The following is a 22,571-nucleotide window of genomic DNA, read 5'->3' as shown; positions in this document are numbered from 1 at the left end:
ACAACATTTCGGCCGTGGAGCCTTCTTCAGGTGTGATGAAGGTTGTTGTAATGTACTGTTTTGTTCTTATTTTCTCCTATTTTCTGCAAAACAAAAAACAGTTGAACTAATAAAATTAGTTGTAATAGTTATAGTTATAATTATAGTTATAATAGAGTCTTTTTTCATTATTATTTTCATCTGCATTGGACTCTTCAACCATCATGCAATTTCCTCATACCATGTGCAGGAGTAAGCATCGTGTTTATTTTTGAAAAAGACAAACAACTGTATCATCTGGTACATACCCTAGATTTGTAGAGACTGCAGCGATTCCCCCCTGTTTCCCCTTGCCCGGTTGCACAGGCGGTGTTATGTCAAGAGAGGCAGAAGAGATTGCCCTTTTCTGGTACATGGGCGTGCAAGTCACTTAGGAAGGAGAGGCAGGCAGGAGGCAAAGCTTGGAGCTCAGCTTATGGGTTTGTATGAAAGAGAGAGTAGGGGAAAGGGGCCCCTTTTTATAGAGGCAGGTAGAAGGGAAAAGTGCCTGTAAAACAGAAGGCAAAGGGGTCAGGGTACAGAGGCTCCCAGATGGACTGCTTCCAGGGGCACAACGCTACAATATCAATCATATATATCAACAGTGCATTTCATTCACAGTATTTTATAGCAGCACCAGCTATTAGCAGGTTAAACCAAATTCTCCACAGCAGTTAGACCAAAATATATTCAACTTTCAAAGAAAGCCATACAAATAGCAGGGAGACTAATCAACATGATTTTAATTATTTTAACAATTTTAATCAAGAGAACGACTACTCAGCAAGTATTTCTCTCTATTTTAGTTCAGTTTTGGCAGAAAAAATAAAACTCCAGGAACTTCAGTTAGCGAAACAGAGGTATCAAAAAGTAGTCTTTTGTACTCTTCTGTATCACAAAAATAAATCTCCTTGAATATTCTAAGAAGATAATTTATCCTGTTTTACATGTTGCTTCATTGAATAGAACAGTATGTTTTGCAGATTGGGTATTGCTCTAATGGTGGAATACACTTGGAAAGTGCTGTGTTTGTTCATTTCCTTGTGATATAATAATGTGAAAATGTGTTATGTGGGAAATGTATTTACTGGCAAAGCAAATGTGATACACATATATATTTATATAGGAACAAGTAATAGGTTTATTCTGTACTGAAAAAAAGAAGAAAGAAAACAACGTTTCGGCTGTGGAGCCTTCTTATATATATAAACACACACACACAACTATATATTTAACTCAAATAGTACATATTAGTAACCTCTGTCTTAGAATTTAAATTTTCCCTTCAGTATCTAGAACAAGCAAATGCATATTGATACAAAAAATGGCAATGATATGGCAATTAAATGGTCAATGATAATAATTGATTAAAATTATCGGAATTTTAATTTTTATTATCTGAAGATTAAGGGTCCCGTTTAGTAATCTTTAAAAGTTTAAAAGCTAACTAAATATAAATAGCTTTACATAATATTCACTTTTTGCAGTTCATACAATTAAATACATATATTTAATTTGTAGGATTTGGCCAAATAAAAAATCCTGTCATCCTACGTTTTGATAGGACCCCCAGAATGTTATGCATATTAATTGTACAGGCATCTTGACACTGATTTCAAGACCTCTCTTGCAGTCAGAAACTTTAAGTCATATACCAAAAAGACAAAGCGAATATCATAGACATAAAAAGGCCTAGAAATTGCTCAGGGTGTCAGAAACTACTTTCTATAATTAATGAAAACGTTCATATTTGGTCCATCAGAACTAGCCATTGAGGTAAACTAATTACGTTGCCATACAAGAACAAAACAAACAGTACTTCCTCCCATTGGTTGAAGTATTAATTACATATTACTGTCCAGCTGGGGAGAATTAGATGGGCATTCAAACGATTTGTCTTCTTTTTCCTTTCCATCTCAGAGTAAAGGTGTTGGTTGGCAGGTATTTCTGAACTAAAATGTTAAGCTGAAATAAATAAAAACATTAAGAATCAAGTCAGTTTCAATATTTTTGATCATTTTAAATGATAACACTCCACCCAATATCAAATGGTAAACTCTAGAAAATCATACATAGCACAAAACATCACCATCCTGTATATCACTTACACAAATATTGTAAAAACATATTTCGTAGTCAATTGTTCAATAAGCATTATAATTGGTATCATATATGATCTATAAATGCAGGGGATCTTATAAAACTTGATTTCCTACTTCTTATTCCAATTGTGACTTAGAGAGAAACTCAAAGAGAAGCAAGATAGAGACAAATGTCTTGAGATGTATTACCTTGTCAACAATTACTGCTTCCATTTCTTCATTAATTTCAACATAGGAAAGAAGTGAGGCCTGGATCCTTGTTGTTATTGGTATTCCTGAAAAGAAAGAGAGAAAAAGTCAAATTCTAGACATCGATGTCAAGATTAATTCCAGGTGTGTGGTTAAGAGATTCCAACTGATAGCAGTGACAGACAACTGGCTGAGCTCCACCAGGGTGTAGAATTAGGACTGGTCAACCAGGGCTGTCCTGACAGAGAGCTGCTGCTCCAGTCAGGCACTCTGGAACTTGGACTGTGTTGATAAAAGGCTCCATGGGTAGCTGTTTCAGACAAGCAAGTCTGCCCTTTCATTCTCTGTGTGTAGCACAGGGGTTATTTATCAGAGCCGTATACAGACAAAGACACTGTCACGATCGTCTCTCTCTTTTGTTTTTTGTTTAGTTCCTTCACCTGTGTCTTGTTCCGCCTTTCCCCTATTTAACCCTGCCCTTCTTTTTAAACTTCCATGTTCCTGGTTCCTGGTTCCATGTCCTCGTTCCCTGTTTTTATTCTTGTCGTTGTCTTAGATGGACCTTCTGGTTTTGGATTATGGACCGTGCCCTGGTTTCCCTATTTGGACTGCGTGGGACTTGTTCGCCCTGCCCCACGCCCCTGAGCACTGGATCCCAGGGTCACGCCCCCCTGTCTGTCATGCCATCCTGATCCTGCCGTGTTTCCCCAGGTGTCCTACTCCAGTCACTTCCAGATTATACCGTCTGCATAGGGTCCTAAACTTAACATTTGGGAGTCAGAACCGGCTCCCATTACAGACATAGACATATACGATGGTAATGGTACATGTACTTTGAGCAGTATAACCGGTGTTTCCAAAATTGGTGGGTACAAAATGGACAAATCAAAAAATGTTCACAAAAGAGAATCTGTTGTAACTGGTGCAATAGAAGTGTGAGATTGCAAAGGAAAAAAGTCACAGGAATCATACTGATTTGTTTTTGCTGATCAGTTTTAGTGAATAGTGTCTTTTTTTCTTTATTTTCAAACCTGTCCTAAGTTCCTAGATGCTGTTGGTTGAAATGATGGGACTCCAACCATTTAATAGCTACGTTTCTTATGCTAAAATTGAGATACAGCCTTTCTTTATTCAGTGAACTTTCATAATCTTTTACATTATTTCTCTTTGATGTCAAGAGCAGACTGGTAGCACCAACTTCCAAAAACGGATGACAATATGTCTTCTTTTAAGGAGAATGTTTATCATATAGTACGTGGCTACCTGCTTTAGTACTAAGTGCTGCAAGAACATTGCAAACTGAAGGATTTAGTTTCAGCTGAGACAGAAAATAAGGGAAAAGATGCCTAAATATTTTCCCTGTATCAGACACAGTATATCATTCACTTTACTTTGAATTAAGGTAATAATTAATGCAAAATTGAGTTTATAACGAAAGTTCGATAGGGATGGCAACAACCAAGTTCAATCAGACCTGCCTGTCAGTAATTAGCAACCCCTCCAGATGTCATTTCTTCTCCTAAACACTATAAATACTGTAAGTGATCCTCTTCTCTCCCTCGCATACATCTAATACCTCCTTCCTCCACCTCATCTCCACCCCTTGGTCACTCCTCACTCTGCAGGGAGGTCCCAGTCTCCTCGTGCTCCGGCCAGGAAGTTAGCCCTCAGCCCATTGGGTCAAGCCTAATTTCAACTAAACACTCCATAATCCTTTCAGCATAGTTCTTGGGTGTTGTCATTAATTCTTTGGTATTGTTATTCCTAGTGAAAGAAGATAATCTGAAACCTAGAGCTTTTCCAGATCTTGTACCTGTGTTTTATCTTTTTAAGCTGTACTCTGTACCCTTCCCCTGGCTTTCCAAGAGGCACAGTGATTTCTCCAATGTAACATAGACTTGAGAAAGACACAAAATAGGTCCTGCTGAAGTACTATGAGAGTTAAAGAGCTGGCTTCATGGGCAGGGTAGAACTGACATTGCAAAACATGAAAAAAGATGTGTAAAAATATACAAGGCAGGATTAGTATGAGTATGGAATTAATGTGCTGTTATTTTCATATACATCTATTTTGCCTTAGGACCTTAGCATCACGTACAACAGAGTATTTCATTTCATACTTCAATCAGCCTAAACAAAAGTAAGGATGCAGCATTGGTTTACAACTGTTATTAACTGTGCAGAAAAGCCAGGAAGTGACTAATATTAAACTCACCTGTATTTACTGAAGTTTTTACAGGTTGTCCTTCAGTTTTAGAATCTGCAGCCACAGCAATAACCTGCACTATATAGGAACTGTTAGGTACCAGCCCGCTTATTTCAGTGAATAAGGTGCTGACTGTAATACTTGAATGGCTGGGTCCTATTGACTCTACTCTGTAGGCAGCAGCACTGCCCTCTGGTGGATCCCACTGGAGACTGATGGATGTTAAACGGATGTTATAAACAGTCAAATGTTTGATGGTGTCAGGGTCTGTAGGAAATTAAGAACAAAATATCCTTCTAAATTCATCTCTTCAAGTTCATAGTACAGAAGAGCAAGACATTTGTTCTAAATTTCTAAGTGTGTTTTCTTTTGTAATATTACATGATATTATAACTTGAAAGAAGAGAAAAAGTTAAAGTGACAAGATATCAATTAATTGTCTTGGAAAACAAAATTATATAACATTAATTTCTATCTTAAAATGTATACAAATACCAGAAAATACCTAGTGTAATTGCTAAATAGATGTGCGGTATGCAAAACTGATTCTGTCGTTGCTTAAGAAGAAAAAAAACAACAAACATAAATGAACTTGATCAATGCAAATTACAAAGCTAGTACCAAAAAGATGACTACAAAAAATCTTCAGGCAAATAAGACACCTCTGTCAAGCATGAGGTTTTTAATTTGCAAATCGTAGATAAGTTCAACTTTCGATTACACCCTGACTTTATAATGAGGAAAAGAAATAGAAGTTCATCCATCCATTATCAGAAAAGCATAAATTTCAGAAGCACACAACAGAAGGCAATGGTCCTCCAAGACCAGAAACTCCCACTCCCACACAAGTATAAAGTAGGTGTAATAAAAGAACATCACACAAACTTCACACATCACAGAAGATGCCACAGTCCAGTTTTCACTGCTATGCCACAATCAAACATAGTAAAGGAAATAATATAGACACTCACTTGTATAATTGAAGATACTGACTGGTGTCCCTTCTGTGACACTGTTGGCAGCCAGAGAGATGACCAGCAGTGTATAACCATTACCAGGAACTAATCCAGTCACATTCGCAAATAAAGAGCTGACCGTCATGTTATTGCCTTGATTTCCAATGGTCACAATCCTGTATCTAAATACATTTCCAATGGGCTCACTCCACTGGAGGAATATGGACGTAGTTGTAGTGGAACGCACTGTCAAACTGGTAACCGCTTCAGGATCTGTGAAAATACCAGGAAAATAGACAAAACCTAAGAAGATGGACACCAAGGTTCTTATCAAAGGAACAAGAGGAGAGGGAGGGATGAGCTAAAGGAAAATGTAGATAATCTGGGGAGGGAGAATGTTTGAAGAACAGATTAGATTTAAGATGTTAAACAGTTGAGGATGCATATCTTACAAGTAAAATGATCATTGTTTCTTGCATATTATTTTTCTGTTTTTAATTATATATTTGTTATTAATATTTAGGGAAACTTGACTGAGAATATAAAGCATATAATTTATCCTTAATTAATATAGGCACGGCATTTTACAACCAGAATTAAGTGGTAAAATAATACCACACAATAGCAAGAACAAAAACAATTAACACAAGAGATTAAATTACAATTGGTATTTATACATTTTTGAGAAATAAAATGCACTACTACTACTAATAATAATACTTTAGCGTGGCTAAATAAACAATGTAGTCCTGCAAGGAATATAAGTATATCTTTGTAGGCAACATACTTGTATATCCTGTGACTATGTCTTCAGCAATTTCAACACTGTTGGCACCCAGAGCTGTGACCCGCAGTGAGTATTGGGTACCAGGTTCAAGTCCAGTGACATTAGCAAACACTGTGGTCACCGTGAAGTTTTTGAAACCTGCTGACTCCACCCTGTAGCTCGACACGTTTCCCATTGGTGCACTCCAGGTAAGATACACCCATCTCGTGGAAGTGGAGTTTATTTTTAAGGAAGGAACTGGAATGACTAGGAAACGAACTGAGAGAACAAGAATGGTTTCAAAAATTAAATTAAATTAATTAATTGCCAAGTTGTAAATACTCACAATTACTCCAAACAGAAATCTCAGTTCAACCAGTCATCCAATTTACCTGTAGGTGAATACCAACTGCCGTTCACAGGCACACAGTAATGATCCTATCTGTTTCAACTGGAATTCCCAATAAACTAGATGATTAATTACTCTGTTTAGGAGACTGCAAGACTTTGCAACCATCTTGTTGGCTCCTCAGCTACGTTTACATGTATTTCAGATCATCTTAAAAGGAAATATTTTCAGGGTCTTCAATCGTTATACCGTATATATAGTATATGTTCATCAAACTGGATGCAGGAGAATATTAAAAAGGATAAATTTGCTATGTTATCCACATATCGTATGAATGAAAAGGCCATTTCTCTGCACTCACTTGTAGATGCTGTGATTGTTGCTGCAGCTCCCTCAGTTACACCATCTCCAGCTACAGCAATGACCTGAAATGTGTAGCTGTTACCAGGTGTAAGTCCAGTAATGTTCGTGGACGAAGTGCTCACTCTAATGTTAATGCTTCCCAATTCACTGGACAAAATCCTGTAGCTAGAAGCATTTCCAGCAGGGGCATCCCAGCTAAGAAAGATCGATGTCATCGTGGAGGAGGATGTCAAACCAGTAACAACTTCAGGCTCTGTGAAAAGGCGATGAAAAAAGGTTGAAGATAAACCTTAGTCTGCATTTTCTTTTACAAAGGATAAATAAGAAATGTAACTCTGATCAATGTGAACTTGTGATACCAACATTATATCTCTGGCCCTCAAAGTACAAAAGAGAATAAATCAAAACTTGAAAATATTACAGTACAGTATGTAATACATTTGCAAATACTGTGATTGACACTGCAGCTTTGTCAGGAACATTGTCAGCAGTCACAACACTGCCTCATAGTGTATAACCTGGCCTGGATTGAGGTCCAGCCACAATAATGAATATTGTCATCCATACTGTATGTTTATTATTTATCAGAAAGTCACGTATTCCCAGCCTGGGTCACTCAACACGAAGTCTATCCTAGAGAGGCACAGGATTCAAGGTACACTGTAGAATGAATCCCTGGACAGGACACCAGTCACAGGGCACACAAAAGTACACCAAACTATTTTGAGAAGCCACCTAACCCAGCCAACATGTGGAAGGAACATCTACATTCCCATCTACAGTGGAAGGAAACTGAAGCTCTTGGTCTCTGTGGACCTTGAGAGAACATGCAAAGCTAACACAAAAGGTGTCACAGTCTAGAACTGAACCCAAGACCCAACAGCTGTGAGACAGCAGCACAAACCACTGCACCACCAGGTCACACACAGAGGTAGGAAAGGAAATTAAGTAACTCACTTGTATAATTGAAGATACTGACTGGTGTCCCTTCTGTGACACTGTTGGCAGCCAGAGAGATGACCAGCAGTGTATAACCATTACCAGGAACTAATCCAGTCACATTCGCAAATAAAGAGCTGACCGTCATGTTATTGCCTTGATTTCCAATGGTCACAATCCTGTATCTAGATACATTTCCAATGGGCTCACTCCACTGGAGGAATATGGACGTAGTTGTAGTGGAACGCGCTGTCAAACTGGTAACTGCTTCAGGATCTGTGAAAATACCAGGAAAACAGACAAAACCTAAGAAGATGGACAACAAGGTTCTTATCAAAGGAACAAGAGGAGAGGGAGGGATGAGTGAAAGGAAAGACAAATAGAAGCAGCTGAGGATGGAGAATGTACAATACAAAGATCAGAATTAGGACGTTAAATAGTTGGGGAAACATCTGTTATGTTTAATATGTTAATAGAAATATTAGCATATATTTTAAACAGTTTTTTATTATATATTTGTTAATAATATGGAAAGAATCTTCACTAAAAATGTATGAAATTAAGCAGTTGAGTGAATAGACCTTGGGATATTAAAACACTGCGTAGAAAAGGTGCCACACAATAATAAGTTTAATAAGTTAATAAGTGCTAACACTTTAGATAAAGGCATTGCAAATCACATTTATTAATGTTTGTGTTGTGTAAATGAAATGTCATTACAACCTATCAAAAGGGCACAACTGTGGTTAAATAAACAATGTGTTCTGGCAAAGAATATACATTATACTGTATCTGGGTACTCAACATACTTGTATATCCTGTGACTGTATCTTCAGCAATTTCAACACTGTTGGCACCCAGAGCTGTGACGCGCAGTGAGTATTGGGTACCAGGTTCAAGTCCAGTGACATTAGCAAACACTGTGGTCACCGTGAAGTTTATGACACCTGCTGACTCAACCCTGTAGCTCAACACGTTTCCCATTGGTGCACTCCAGGTAAGATACACCCATCTCGTGGAAGTGGAGTTTATTTTCAAGGAAGGAAGTGGGTAGCGAACTGAGAAAACAAGAAGGATTTAAAAAATATATTAAAGGGATTAATTGCCAAGTTGTAAATACTCACAATTACTCCAAACAGAAATCTCTGTTTAACCAGCCATCTAATTTACCTGTAGGTAAATACCAACTACCGTTCACAGGCACACAGTAATGATCCTATCTGTTTCAACTGGAATTCCCAATAAACTAGATGATTAATTACTCTGTTTAGGAGACTGCAAGACTTTGCAACCATCTTGTTGGCTCCTCAACTACGTTTACATGTATTTCAGATCATCTTAAAAGGAAATATTTTCAAGTTCTTCAATCGTTATACCGTATATATAGTATATGTTCATCAAACTGGATGCAGGAGAATATTAAAAAGGATAAATTTGCTATGTTATCCACATATCGTATGAATGAAAAGGCCATTTCTCTGCACTCACTTGTAGATGCTGTGATTGTTGCTGCAGCTCCCTCAGTTACACCATCTCCAGCTACAGCAATGACCTGAAATGTGTAGCTGTTACCAGGTGTAAGTCCAGTAATGTTCGTGGACAGAGTGCTCACTCTAATGTTAATGCTTCCCAATTCACTGGACAAAATCCTGTAGCTAGAAGCATTTCCAGCAGGGGCATCCCAGCTAAGAAAGATTGATGTCATCGTGGAGGAGGATGTCAAACCAGTAACAACTTCAGGCTCTGTGAAAAGGCGATGAAAAAAGGTTGAAGATAAACCTTAGTCGTCATTTTCTTTTACAAAGGACAAATAAGAAATGTAACTCTGATCAATGTGAACTTGTGATACCAACATTGTATCTCTGGCCCTTAAAGTCCAAAAGAGAATAAATCAAAACTTGGAAATATTACAGTACAGTATGTAATACACTTGCAAATACTGTGATTGACACTGCAGCATTGTCAGAAACATTGTCAGCAGCCACAACACTGCCTCATAGTGTATAACTTGGCCTGGATTGAGGTCCAGCCAGAATAATGAATATTGTCATCCATACTATATGTTTATTATTTATCAGAAAGTCACGTATTCCCAGCCTGGGTCACTCAACACAAAGTCTATCCTAGAGAGGCACAGGATTCAAGGTACACTGTAGAATGAATCCCTGGACAGGACACCAGTGTCTCACAGGGCACACAAAAGTACACCAAACTATTTTGAGAAGCCACCTAACCCAGCCAACATGTGGAAGGAACATCTACATTCCCATCTACAGTGGAAGGAAACTGAAGCTCTTGGTCTCTGTGGACCTTGAGAGAACATGCAAAGCTAACACAAAAGGTGTCACAGTCTAGAACTGAACCCAGGACCCAACAGCTGTGAGACAGCAGCACAAACCACTGCACCACCAGGTCACACACAGAGGTAGGAAAGGGAATTAAGTAACTCACTTGTATAATTGAAGATACTGACTGGCGTCCCTTCTGTGACACTGTTGGCAGCCAGAGAGATGACCAGCAGTGTATAACCATTACCAGGAACTAATCCAGTCACATTTGCAAATAAAGAGCTGACCGTCATGTTATTGCCTTGATTTCCAATGGTCACAATCCTGTATCTAGATACATTTCCAATGGGCTCACTCCACTGGAGGAATATGGACGTAGTTGTAGTGGAACGCGCTGTCAAACTGGTAACTGCTTCAGGATCTGTGAAAATACCAGGAAAACAGACAAAACCTAAGAAGATGGACAACAAGGTTCTTATCAAAGGAACAAGAGGAGAGGGAGGGATGAGTGAAAGGAAAGACAAATAGAAGCAGCTGAGGATGGAGAATGTACAATACAAAGATCAGAATTAGGACGTTAAATAGTTGGGGAAACATCTGTTATGTTTAATATGTTAATAGAAATATTAGCATATATTTTAAACAGTTTTTTATTATATATTTGTTAATAATATGGAAAGAATCTTCACTAAAAATGTATGAAATTAAGCAGTTGAGTGAATAGACCTTGGGATATTAAAACACTGCATAGAAAAGGTGCCACACAATAATAAGTTTAATAAGTTAATAAGTGCTAACACTTTAGATAAAGGCATTGCAAATCACATTTATTAATGTTTGTGTTTTGTAAATGAAATGTAATTACAACCTATCAACAGGGCACAACTGTGGTTAAATAAACAATGTGTTCTGGCAAAGAATATACATTATACTGTATCTGGGTACTCAACATACTTGTATATCCTGTGACTGTATCTTCAGCAATTTCAACACTGTTGGCACCCAGAGCTGTGACGCGCAGTGAGTATTGGGTACCAGGTTCAAGTCCAGTGACATTAGCAAACACTGTGGTCACCGTGAAGTTTATGACACCTGCTGACTCAACCCTGTAGCTCGACACGTTTCCCATTGGTGCACTCCAGGTAAGATACACCCATCTCGTGGAAGTGGAGTTTATTTTCAAGGAAGGAAGTGGGTAGCGAACTGAGAAAACAAGAATGATTTAAAAAATATATTAAAGGAATGAATTGCCACGTTGTAAATACTCACAATTACTCCAAACAGAAATCTCTGTTTAACCAGCCATCCAATTTACCTGTAGGTGAATACCCACTGCCGTTCACAGGCACACAGTAATGATCCTATCTGTTTCACCTTGAATTTCAAATAAACTAGATGAATAATTATTCTGATTAGGAGACTGCAAGACTTTGCAACCATCTTGTTAGCTCCTCAGCTACGTTTACATGTATTTCAGATCATCTTAAAAGGAAATATTTTCAAGTTCTTCAATCGTTATACCGTATATATAGTATATGTTCATCAAACTGGATGCAGGAGAATATTAAAAAGGATAAATTTGCTATGTTATCCACATATCGTATGAATGAAAAGGCCATTTCTCTGCACTCACTTGTAGATGCTGTGATTGTTGCTGCAGCTCCCTCAGTTACACCATCTCCAGCTACAGCAATGACCTGAAATGTGTAGCTGTTACCAGGTGTAAGTCCAGTAATGTTCGTGGACGAAGTGCTCACTCTAATGTTAATGCTTCCCAATTCACTGGACAAAATCCTGTAGCTAGAAGCATTTCCAGCAGGGGCATCCCAGCTAAGAAAGATCGATGTCATCGTGGAGGAGGATGTCAAGCCAGTAACAACTTCAGGCTCTACGGAAACATGGTGAAAAACAGGCAGAAATGGGTTTAAATATTACATTTAAGAAGGATTTTTCTTTTTTTAATAAGTAATATCAACTTACAGTATTTATCATTGGTCAGCATGGTACCTCTGACATGTTAGCCATAGCCCTGAGTATGTTTTTAATTTTTTCATCTCATATACAGTATACTGTCAGGAGGTGATTGAAAAACAATTCTTAACAATTAAAATCACTAAAGTCTGAAAAATTAAAAAATCAAAAGATGTTATATAGTATGTAAAATATAGTACTTGTAAAAACCATAATGGACAACTTTACGGTCGTATTGTGAGCTAACTTAACAGTTAATTATGTATACCTAGGCCCAAGTCGAAGTTACTTGACTTCAGTGAATTAAGCTTTTACTATCATATTATTGTGAAATCAGTTCTACACAGACTGCATAAATATTTAGGCACATTGAAATGTGTTGAATATCCAGTCTGTTCTTAATAACTTGTTTATCCATCAAATTAAAATGTCCCAAGTGAAAAATAATGAGAGTCTTTAACAACAAGAATAACATCTTGCCGATTATTGTCACGCTCCTGTTCGTATGAATCAGATTAGCAATACATTTCTTTTCCACATCACTTAAGATTCCTTGGTGTTTATTGCATATTCTTTGGTTCAGACTGAACGTTATTCGGCCGTAAGAAAGCCTTTTTATCACTACAAGAATATATTTAAATCAATGTCTTTTATCATACAGTATTTATACTGTATATAGCCTAGAACATAGTAAAAGTCAGATGTTTTAATTTTTAAACAACCAAAATGTTATTATATTGTGTCATGAATGAGTTGACATTTGGTATAGATTAAATTAATGGTAGTTAAACAAAGGCACCCACTTGTATAATTGTTGATCCTAACTGGATCCCCTTCTGTGAAGTTGTCAACAGCCACAGCTGTGACTTGCAGAGTGTAAGGATTACCAGGTACTAGTTCTGTCACATTTGTGAACAAAGAGCTCACTGTCATGGATTTGCCTTGAGGTCCAATCGCTGCAACCCTGTAACCAGAAACATTTGCAGTGGGCCCTGTCCAGTTAAGAAATATTGAGGTTGTTGTAATGGAGAGGACTGTCAAACTGGTGACAACTTCAGGCTCTGTGGAACACAAAACATTTATATTAAAATCTGCACCAAACATTTGTTTTTTTTTTAAATGTGCGGAAAAAGTGACTCTAATGTTTATGACAAATGAGCAAAGAAGGGCGGGAGATGGAAGATTCAGAGGACACGAAAAGAGAGATCTGAAGAGGGGTGTAGAAGAGATTACGTCTGAGCTCTGTTAAACATCCATGGAAGTAAATTGCTTGTATTTCCTTTGTTCTCAGTGAAATGTTTGTTTCCATGTTTCATTTCATACATTTAATATAGTAAATATGAGGAAGTAATTTCATACTTACTTGTTGACCTTGTGACTATTACTGTGTCTCCTTGTGTAACACGGTCGACAGCTACAGCAGCAACCATCAGTCTATAACTGCTACCAGGTATGAGTCCACTTATATTAGTAAACGGGGTGCTCAATTCCACAAATTTCATTGTTTGTCCAAATACCCAAATTCTGTACATAGATAAGTTTCCAGTTGGCGCATTCCAGCTAAGAAACATTGAATCTGTGGAAATGGCGGTGACTCTCAAATTGGTAACAACCTCTGGCTCTGCGAAAATAAATTTTAGATGAACAAAAAGTTTTAAGGACTGAAATGTTTTAAAAATATTTTTTTATTATTTTTAATATCCTGAATAATCAGAATTATATAAAATAAATTAGATGGCACGGTTGATGGATGCTTATAAATTTAATTTTAGCTACAGAAATAGAAGAATTGTTATTCACTGAAAAATAAACTAAAAACTAAGGAAGTACGGAAGGCACTACTACTGAGCACAGAACATAAGGAACATTCTTCACTTCTTGAGAAAAAACGCCCCCTGGGGGAAGACAATCATCCATCCGTTTAAGGCCACATCTAACCCTTCACAGGGCTAAAACCCTTCACACAGAGACACAAACACAGTCATGTCACCTTAAGGCAACCAAGAATATGAAAAGTGAAATAAGATTGGTCTGACCTTATCTACTGGATAATCATCTGCCATCCTTCAATAATGGCATATATTTAGATGTATAAAAAATACCCCCTTTAGAAATTCTTATTTTCTTGTTTCTAGAAAAAAACATAATACCTACTTGTGGAAGCAGTGATTGTCACTGGAGTCCCATCAGTACCATTCTCAGCAGACGCAGAGCTGAGAGAAATTTGCAGTGTGTAACTGTTTCCAGGCACGAGTCCAGTTATATTAGTGGAAAGAGAATTCACTGTGATGGTTTTGCCTTCATTTCCAATAACCAAAATCAGGAAAGTATAATTTCCACTTGGTACATTCCAACTAAGGGAAACTGATGTTGTTGTAAAGGAGGTGACAGTGAAATCCGTAATGACCACACGCCCTGTAGAAAGATTTTGAAGAGAAAAAACAATAGCATGGACACAGAACCTTTGGTAGAATGTGAATACACTTGAACAATGATCAATTAAAAAAGTGACATGAAATTTAAATAATGCAAGCTATAACCTAACAAAAATATTGCGTAACTATACTTGTCTTTAACTAGTGTGTTTATGATAAAGTTAAGCATTGTCAAAAGTTAGAAAAATATTACTTCAAGGCCCATTGTAAAGAAAAAAGACAATGAAAAGTTTTGAGCTCTAATCCATTAACATCAACACTGCATTAATCCAGACTTTCTTTTGAAACAAATAGAATGGACAGATAAATTTAGTCTTTTGTATTAGAAATGTTGCTGTTTTAGTTTGCTTGTAAAAGATTGAAGACTAAAAACATCATTATTGGTGAAATGATTCTTATAGGAATTCATTTATTGTGTTTTGTCTTTACAGGCAGGGTTGCTCACATTGTGAAATGACTACAACATCAGAAGGGTTGTAGGCGCATTATGCAACAATTTCCCCAAAAATCTTACTAACAAATCTTACAGATGGAAAAATACTGAATTTGGCTAATGTAGTTTATGGAACTTTTTAAATATACAAATCACTTGATCTGCTATTAGGATTACATTGTCTTAATATAGGTTTGCAAGATAGCTTTTATTGATGCACTTATTTTATTGTGTTTAAATGCATAAATAATCCACATCTGTGTGCTTCAAGATTTTTGCACTTTGCTCAAGGAAGTTCTCTTTCACAATATCCAGCATTTCTTCATTACTACCTCACATTTATATTTGGACACAAAAGGTGACATCCTGTGGCTGTAGCTCAATACTACAACTTTACTATGTATGGAAGCCCGTTTCCACCAGGGAGTAAAAAAAAAAAAACGCTAAACGGGCTTCAATTCAGAACTAATGGACATGATCCATGAAAACAAAAGAAAAAATTCAATGAATCGACAAGATAAACAACTTTACAAATGGCTATTCTTTTATAGCAATGGGCATGTGATGTCTGCAAACTGTTATGCCGTGATGAGTTAAGATGTACTGTACCTCATGACAGCATAGACTCCCCATTACTTCAATGTTAATTGTATGTCAAATGAATGATCGAAAGGTGGCTTCTGCCATTTTTTTTCAATAAGAATATAATATGTGAATTACCTGACATTTCTATTCATAAGTCACAGAAGAGAGGTATCATGGAAATCATCCATAATAAAATGGATTCAAAATGTTTCTTAATGTTTAATCTTTTCTTGTTAAATAAAGTGGTACAAACCCATTCAACACATATTTACAGTTCTCTAAATTAAGGATTTACCTTTATTACATGTAGCAGAAAAGTCCTGGCAACAGTCTGATAAATTAAAGCAAGCTACATCACAAAAGCAGTCTAGCTGGACACAGGAATCATTCCGGTCTGGACAACAGAAATAGCCACTACACCTTCCTAGAAAAACAAAAATGTGTTTTTCAATAGTTTATCAATAAACAGAATCAGAAGAAAAATACTGGAACAAAAAAGGAGATTCACTACTTTATTTATTAAATAATATAGTTAAAATAATTCAAACTTGTCAAAAGTTTTAGAAATTTATAGAGTGAATACTTTTAAGGTTTGATTTTCACAGTATTTCATGAAGAGAACAGTATTTATTCAACTTAAATTGTCAAGCAAGTTGTCTGAGACATATGGTGCTGCCACCTGTATCTGCATATATTCGACCAAAACATTTAACCTTTAGAAGGACTCAGAAAAGAAGATTGATATCTCCTAAATCTTCTATTTATAATTCATGGAACATTGTTAAATTTCTTTGTGTAACACACAGGCACTGATGTGCCACTACATGTTTTTAAAATCTATTGATTTTACACTTTTTACATCATTTATGTATTTATGTCAGGAACCTGTTGGTCATACTTAAGTTTCATTTACCTTTTGCAGAAGCTGTTGTTTCATTGTTGCTCATAGGTGTTGTAGAAGGAGATGTGGTGTTTGTTAGGGGAAGTTTAGTTGTAGTTGGTGGGGGTGTAGTTGTGGCTGTTGGGAGAGATGAGGTTGTGGAGGGAGGTGTAGTTGTGATTTTGGGAGGATATATAGTTGTAGTTGTAGGTGGAGATGAGGTTGTAGGTGGAGGTGTAGGTGTGGTGGCGGGAGGAGATGAGGTTGTAGGAGGAGGTGTAGGTGTGGTGGCGGGAGGAGATGAGGTTGTAGGAGGAGGTGTAGGTGTGGTGGTGGGAGGAGATGAGGTTGTAGGAGGAGGTGTAGTTGTGGTGGTAAGAGGAGATGAGGTTGTAGGAGGAGGTGTAGGTGTGGTGGTGGGAGGAGATGAGGTTGTAGGAGGAGGTGTAGGTGTGGTGGTAAGAGGAGATGAGGTTGTAGGAGGAGGTGTAGTTGTGGTCGTTAGGGGAGTTGAGGTTGTGGTGGGAGGTGTAGTTGTGGCTATATGGGGAGATATTGTTGATATGGACGCAAGAACAGATGGAGGTGTTGTTGTAGGAGCTGGCGTTGTACTTGCAGGAGGTGATATAAGTGTTGGGGTTGTATGCAACATAGCTGTTTCATTTGAGGGAAAACTTGATCCTGTTGGTTCTACAAGACAAAAAAGGACATGATTATTTGGAAAAATGGTAAATATATTTTCAAATTAAAGTTTTAAATAAGAATTTCATAGATCTCCATATGAATTACTGAGTATAATAACAATCTGCTCTGATTCACAATGGAATGCCTATACTCTGTTATTATTGCAAACGCATATCAGTATATTAAATACTTTACATATTATAAACCTGTACTTATATACAGTATGCAAGTTTGCAATGTGTGATAGTCATTGCCAAGCTTGGCACCACAGTGAAGAGAGTTACCGGAAATACTTCTCTAAAGACTTCTACAGACACAGCAGTGCTGCGGTTTAGAGAAGATTCAATGTAACTAAAATAATTGACCCTTATATCTATAAGGGCAGTGTCACTGGTTGTATGTCACTGGGACAACATCTTTGAGCCTGTTATGGTGCACTTTGATGTCACCATGCACATGATCATGATAGTACTTCTTCAGAGATACTGTATATAGGCCCTGCCTTGGCAAGCAATGCCTCCTGACCTCTCACCTACAGAACCAAGAGTCCAAGCATAAAAGCTCACCGACCTACCCTGCAATACTTCAAGCACCTTAGGTTCTTTCTACTAAAGAATTTGAAAGCGAAGGGGTGAGATTAACTCAGTCAGAAGACTGGGAAAAGAACTGGATACCAGGCTACAAAGGTGAGATGATCATGAGGCCTTTATTTCAGAAGATCAGGCGCAATATACCAGCGTGAGAGAAAAGGTTCTTCTCTGCCCCTGTCCTCCTAGCTACTTTTATAGCCAGGTACAGTAACAACAAGTCAAAAACCGCAATACAGTGGCTACGTCCTCATCTCCATCCTTCGATTAAAAAGACAGTTGGAATGCCTTCCGCCTCCTTTCTCTCCCTGTCAGTCACTCATCTTTTGTAACTATCAGCAGTCTACACATTGTTATTGTCAGAATTACAAAGACAGGTTTTTTAACAATAGCACAAAAAGTTAAGCATAAGCATCGGTGATTCTAGTTAAGATAGGTTACACAGAGGATATAGGCCTGTTACTAATGCACTGATAACAATAATGTTATATACTGTATAAGATAAAATCCAATCCTTCGTGTTCTATATTTGCCTCCTCTTAGGAGACATTTCCTATAAACAGACATTGTCTCATTCTGCTTCTTACTCTTTACAATTCTTATCCTTCTTTTCAGCTTTCTCTGCAATAGCACTAATCCAGGCCACCTCTCCTTGCAACCACTCTCTTTTTTATCCTGATGCTCTCTCTAGTGCCCTCTGGAACTGCCAGTCTGCCACAAACAAAGTGGACGACAATTTTGCTGGTTGTGTTGCTAGACTGACTAAATCAGCAGTTTCTGACTGGGGTTTCCCCTGTCAGCTGTTGTTTCAGACAGCATGACAAAATAAATCAAAGCAATGCCAAAACATGGGATTTCGCCTTGTGCTATTTGGATACACTGTTTTTGATTCTTGCCGGAAACATTGATCTGATTGATCTGCATGAAATACCGAAATCCATGAGTAAGTGAGAGTATGGAACAAGCTTAAGGGTCATGTTGTTGATGCCATTACCCCAGCTTCACCCAAGAAACAGGTGGATGTGATCCTTCCATTAATTATCTCCTACCTACCAAACAGATTAGATGTCTGGAATGGCCTCCTCCCATTCGTCACCTTTCTTAGGTATGGTTTCAGTATGTCAAAGCACGCACAGAAACACAAAGGCATTCAGAGGCTAAGCAAAGTGAAAATGTATCTGGTAGCACAGCAAAGTGCACTTTGCGGAAACAAATGTTGTTAATGCAAACAAGAGACGTCAGATACGGGTACAGTGCATACGAGTACTGTGTAAAGATACACAGATACTGAGCTATGACACTGAATTATGCTCAGCAAATTCAAATCTTTGTGAGTTTTGTAAGAAAGCTATTAACCAAGCAAAACTGACAAAGAAGGCTACAGGAATTTCAGTTTTATTTTTTCTATAAATTAAGTAGAGATAACCGCAGTGTTTAATTTATTCACCAGTATCGTCTGATACAGTACAAGTTTAAAACTCTCCAATTTAATGAGACATATAATTACATATAAAGCATGAAACCTATAAGGACAAGCAACATTAACTTTCTGAGCAAAATGTGAAGAACCTGCTTGACAGTACAGAAGTAATGAATTCTATACCTTCCATGGGTCATAAAGCTCGTAAGGTCATCTTGCATATGAGCACAGAAGTGAAAGAACTACATATTTCAAATTCTGAGACTCCAATAAGAAGTTCCTTATTTGTAGTAATTTTGTCAACTCTATTCTTTACATTCTGTTGACTAGGTAATATTGTATTACTCTAAGATGTCCCGTATATACAGTAAATAGTGGACAATTCTTAAAGCTTTCACAAAATGCCAAAGTGCTTTATTTTTTAAAGTCATTTTACATTCCTTATAAGCTTCAGCAGGCGCTTATTAGTAATGTGTACTTCAAGATCCTGCTTGATTTCTTTCCTTTCACTTTTAAAAGAAGCACTGAGACAGGCTACACAAGTTTTTGCTCTTAATCTGAAACAACTCTTCAACAACATCAGAACTGAAACATTAATGATCAACCAAACTATTCATGCTTCCACTGAACCATGCCTTAAAGTATGCCTCATCAACAACATAATTCAATGTTTTAAATGTAAAAGCTGTTCCCCCCAATCCTGACACATAGTAAAGATACCAAATGCACTTTTTTAAAATCTTGCCTATGAAAACTTTGACTTCTATATACGCTAAAGTACTTCTCTTTAGTTTCTTGAGAATTGCTTTTGGTCAATCAATCAGATCCCATTTCTTTTACAGCAAATGATTCTGGTGGTTTCAACTCTGTATGTTATACTTTCTCATACAAAACTTGCAATGAGTTTCAAAACCTTAGTCTGGAGATAAGCTTTACTCTTTTGACATGTTGTAGATACTCCCAGACTGATTTAATATTAGGCTAGATTAGTAGATTATTATTAATAGATGGCTTAACGGCTAAAACGTGTTTTCTTTGTTCTCTTTTCAGCATGGAATAAACCTCTTACTTGTTCCTTTGCAGCCTACGCATGCTGACGCAGCTACCCACTTGATTTAATATTATACAAACTTGTTTATAATAAAAATAACAGTGTAGTGGTGTGAGTGAAAGGAGAAAACTCACCAAATCTGAAATAGTATTATGAAACTGTACAATATCTACCAATTTAAAAAAAATAAAAATCCTTACCCGTTGTTGGCATCACTAACTGTTCAAAAGACGTGTTGATACAAATCACAAATAAAACCAAATTAATTCCTGCTTTTTTAAATAAAAAGTACATGTTTTACTCTTGGCCTGGCAAACTAGTATCCTGATTTTATTCTGAAAGTATGTCTCTTAAATGAAAGTTACATTGCCCTCAGCTATACTTTAAGGCTGTCAAAGGTTTTGAGAGAATTGTTTCCGCCCTGTCTAATGTTCTTCAGGACGCACCACATTGATGTTCTGCCCAACCCACAAGCAGAGCACAGGTAATCGAAGATCATGCGTGTGCGACTGCTAGAGCTTTTGCATTATGAACATCTCAACGCATTCTTGCAAATGTCAGAGAATGCCCTTCCCAGAAGGGTAATTGTTTTCGTCATCCTATTGATGCTATCAGCACAAGCATACAAGCTTGTGTGTAAGCTCATTTTTTTCTTCCTTAAAGAGTCTCATATTTCACACAGCTGGTGTTCAGCCCTGTGAAATCTGGTCAGCTACAACAGACATTATTTGGAGCTTTTAACACAAGCTTCCTGTTTAAGCATATTTTATGTTCAACTTGTACCTTAATCTTGGATTTATTCCTGCTTCACTGTTAAACTTACCATGGAAGGTTAATTATAATTGTTATAATAGGACATTGACAAAGAGATCTAGCATATTAATAATTGTTTGCATTTACAGTGCATAGCTCTTTTCATTTGATAGGGTCCCAAAGCTCTTTACACATAGAGCAGCTATTAAATACTCCTGTAAAGCACACTAACCCCTTAGTTGACACACAGCAGCTACAGTATTCTTTGCTATTCTTTGAAATGCTTTGAAAGGCTGTTCATGAGGCACATTAACACGAGACAAGTCAGGAAGCCTAATGACCTGGGCATCAGCATCTCTCTATGCAGCTCGATTGTGGATTTCATGACTGGCAGACCACAGACTGTCAGGGTTGATGGAAAAATGTCTTCCACGCTGACCGTTAATATAGGTGTCCCTCAGGTCTGTGTGGTTAGCCCTCTGCTGTTTTCCTTGTTTACCCATGACTGTGTGGCCAGACACAGCTCCAACTCCACCTTCAAATATGCTGATGATACTACAATCACTGGCCGAATCACTGCTAATGAGGAGACAGCATACAGGGATGAGTTCAGGAACCTGGTAGAGCAGTACCTTGACAATAACCTCTCCCTCAATGTCAGCAAAACCAAAGAGCTGGTCATCGATTTTACGAAGCAGGGTGGGGACCACACACCTACAGTATTCACATCAATGTGGTGCCCATAGAGATGGTTAGCAGCTTCAAGTTCCTGGGTACCTACATCACTAATGATTTTATGTGGTCCCAGCATGTAACTGGAGCTACAAAGAAGGCACAACAGTGTCTTTGCTTCCTCAGACAGTTTCCTCAGACATTTTAGAGGTGTGCTATTGAGAGTGTGCTCACATGAGGTATTACAGTGTGGTTTGGCAGCAGCTCATTGTCTGACTGGAAGGCATTGCAGGGGGGGTGATAAGGTCAGCCCAGTCTATCACTGAAGTACATCTCCCCTATATTTTGGACATTTTTTTACAACTTGCTGTCTCAGGAAGGCTGGAAGTATCGATAAGGATACCAGTCATCCTGGTTTCTCATTTTCCTCTCCCTTCCCTCTGGTAAGCGTTATAGGAGCATAAAGGCAGGGACTTCAAGATTCAGATTGCCACAAATTTTCAGATTACTGAACTCTACCCCTATCACTGGCTCACACTCAACTTTTTTTAAGTTGTATGTTATTTAACTTGCCATTGCTGCTGCTACTGTTCAGTGTTTGTTTTCAGTTATTTCTTTAATGTCTTTGTATTGGAGCATACATGCAAATAAGCATTTCATTGCACTTCATGACAATAAACTGAATTGAACTATTCTGTGCCAGCTGCAGCACATGCTACACAGCAGAATCAATAGAGAAGTGAAAAATACATTTACCTATTGAATAAGGAGGAACTTCTGCCAATCCAGACTGTGCAAGCCCAAAGTGGAATTTACCAAAAACACCAGGGTTAACACAACTATTCTTATGAACATTGACAAAGGATCTTAATTGAGCAAGTAGCCTGGACCTCAGTTTATCATCTTATCCAAAGAGGAACATAC

General features: G+C 37.6%; 1 protein-coding gene across 1 annotated transcript; it reads right to left on the bottom strand.

Moving 5' to 3' along the window:
- Nucleotides 1-743: 743 nt before the first annotated feature.
- LOC107079102 (fibronectin-like) lies at nt 744-20,755 on the bottom strand. The gene is made up of 18 exons (XM_069197604.1): nt 20,423-20,755; nt 16,514-17,170; nt 15,896-16,024; nt 14,302-14,562; nt 13,511-13,768; nt 12,951-13,208; nt 11,810-12,064; nt 11,131-11,379; nt 10,340-10,597; nt 9,377-9,631; nt 8,698-8,946; nt 7,907-8,164; nt 6,948-7,202; nt 6,259-6,516; nt 5,487-5,744; nt 4,525-4,782; nt 2,310-2,395; nt 744-1,983 (listed from the first exon to the last, which is right to left on the bottom strand). The coding sequence occupies exons 1-18, from the start codon at nt 20,514-20,516 to the stop codon at nt 1,903-1,905; spliced, it is 4,377 nt and encodes a 1,458-aa protein (XP_069053705.1). The 5' UTR covers nt 20,517-20,755; the 3' UTR covers nt 744-1,902.
- Between the last annotated feature and the right edge of the window lie 1,816 nt (nt 20,756-22,571).

Source organism: Lepisosteus oculatus, chromosome 13 (genome assembly GCF_040954835.1).
Source record: "Lepisosteus oculatus isolate fLepOcu1 chromosome 13, fLepOcu1.hap2, whole genome shotgun sequence".
Lineage (NCBI taxonomy): Eukaryota > Metazoa > Chordata > Actinopteri > Semionotiformes > Lepisosteidae > Lepisosteus > Lepisosteus oculatus.
The sequence above is the reverse complement of the archived record's forward strand: the minus strand, read 5'-3'. Positions and strand labels throughout refer to the sequence as shown.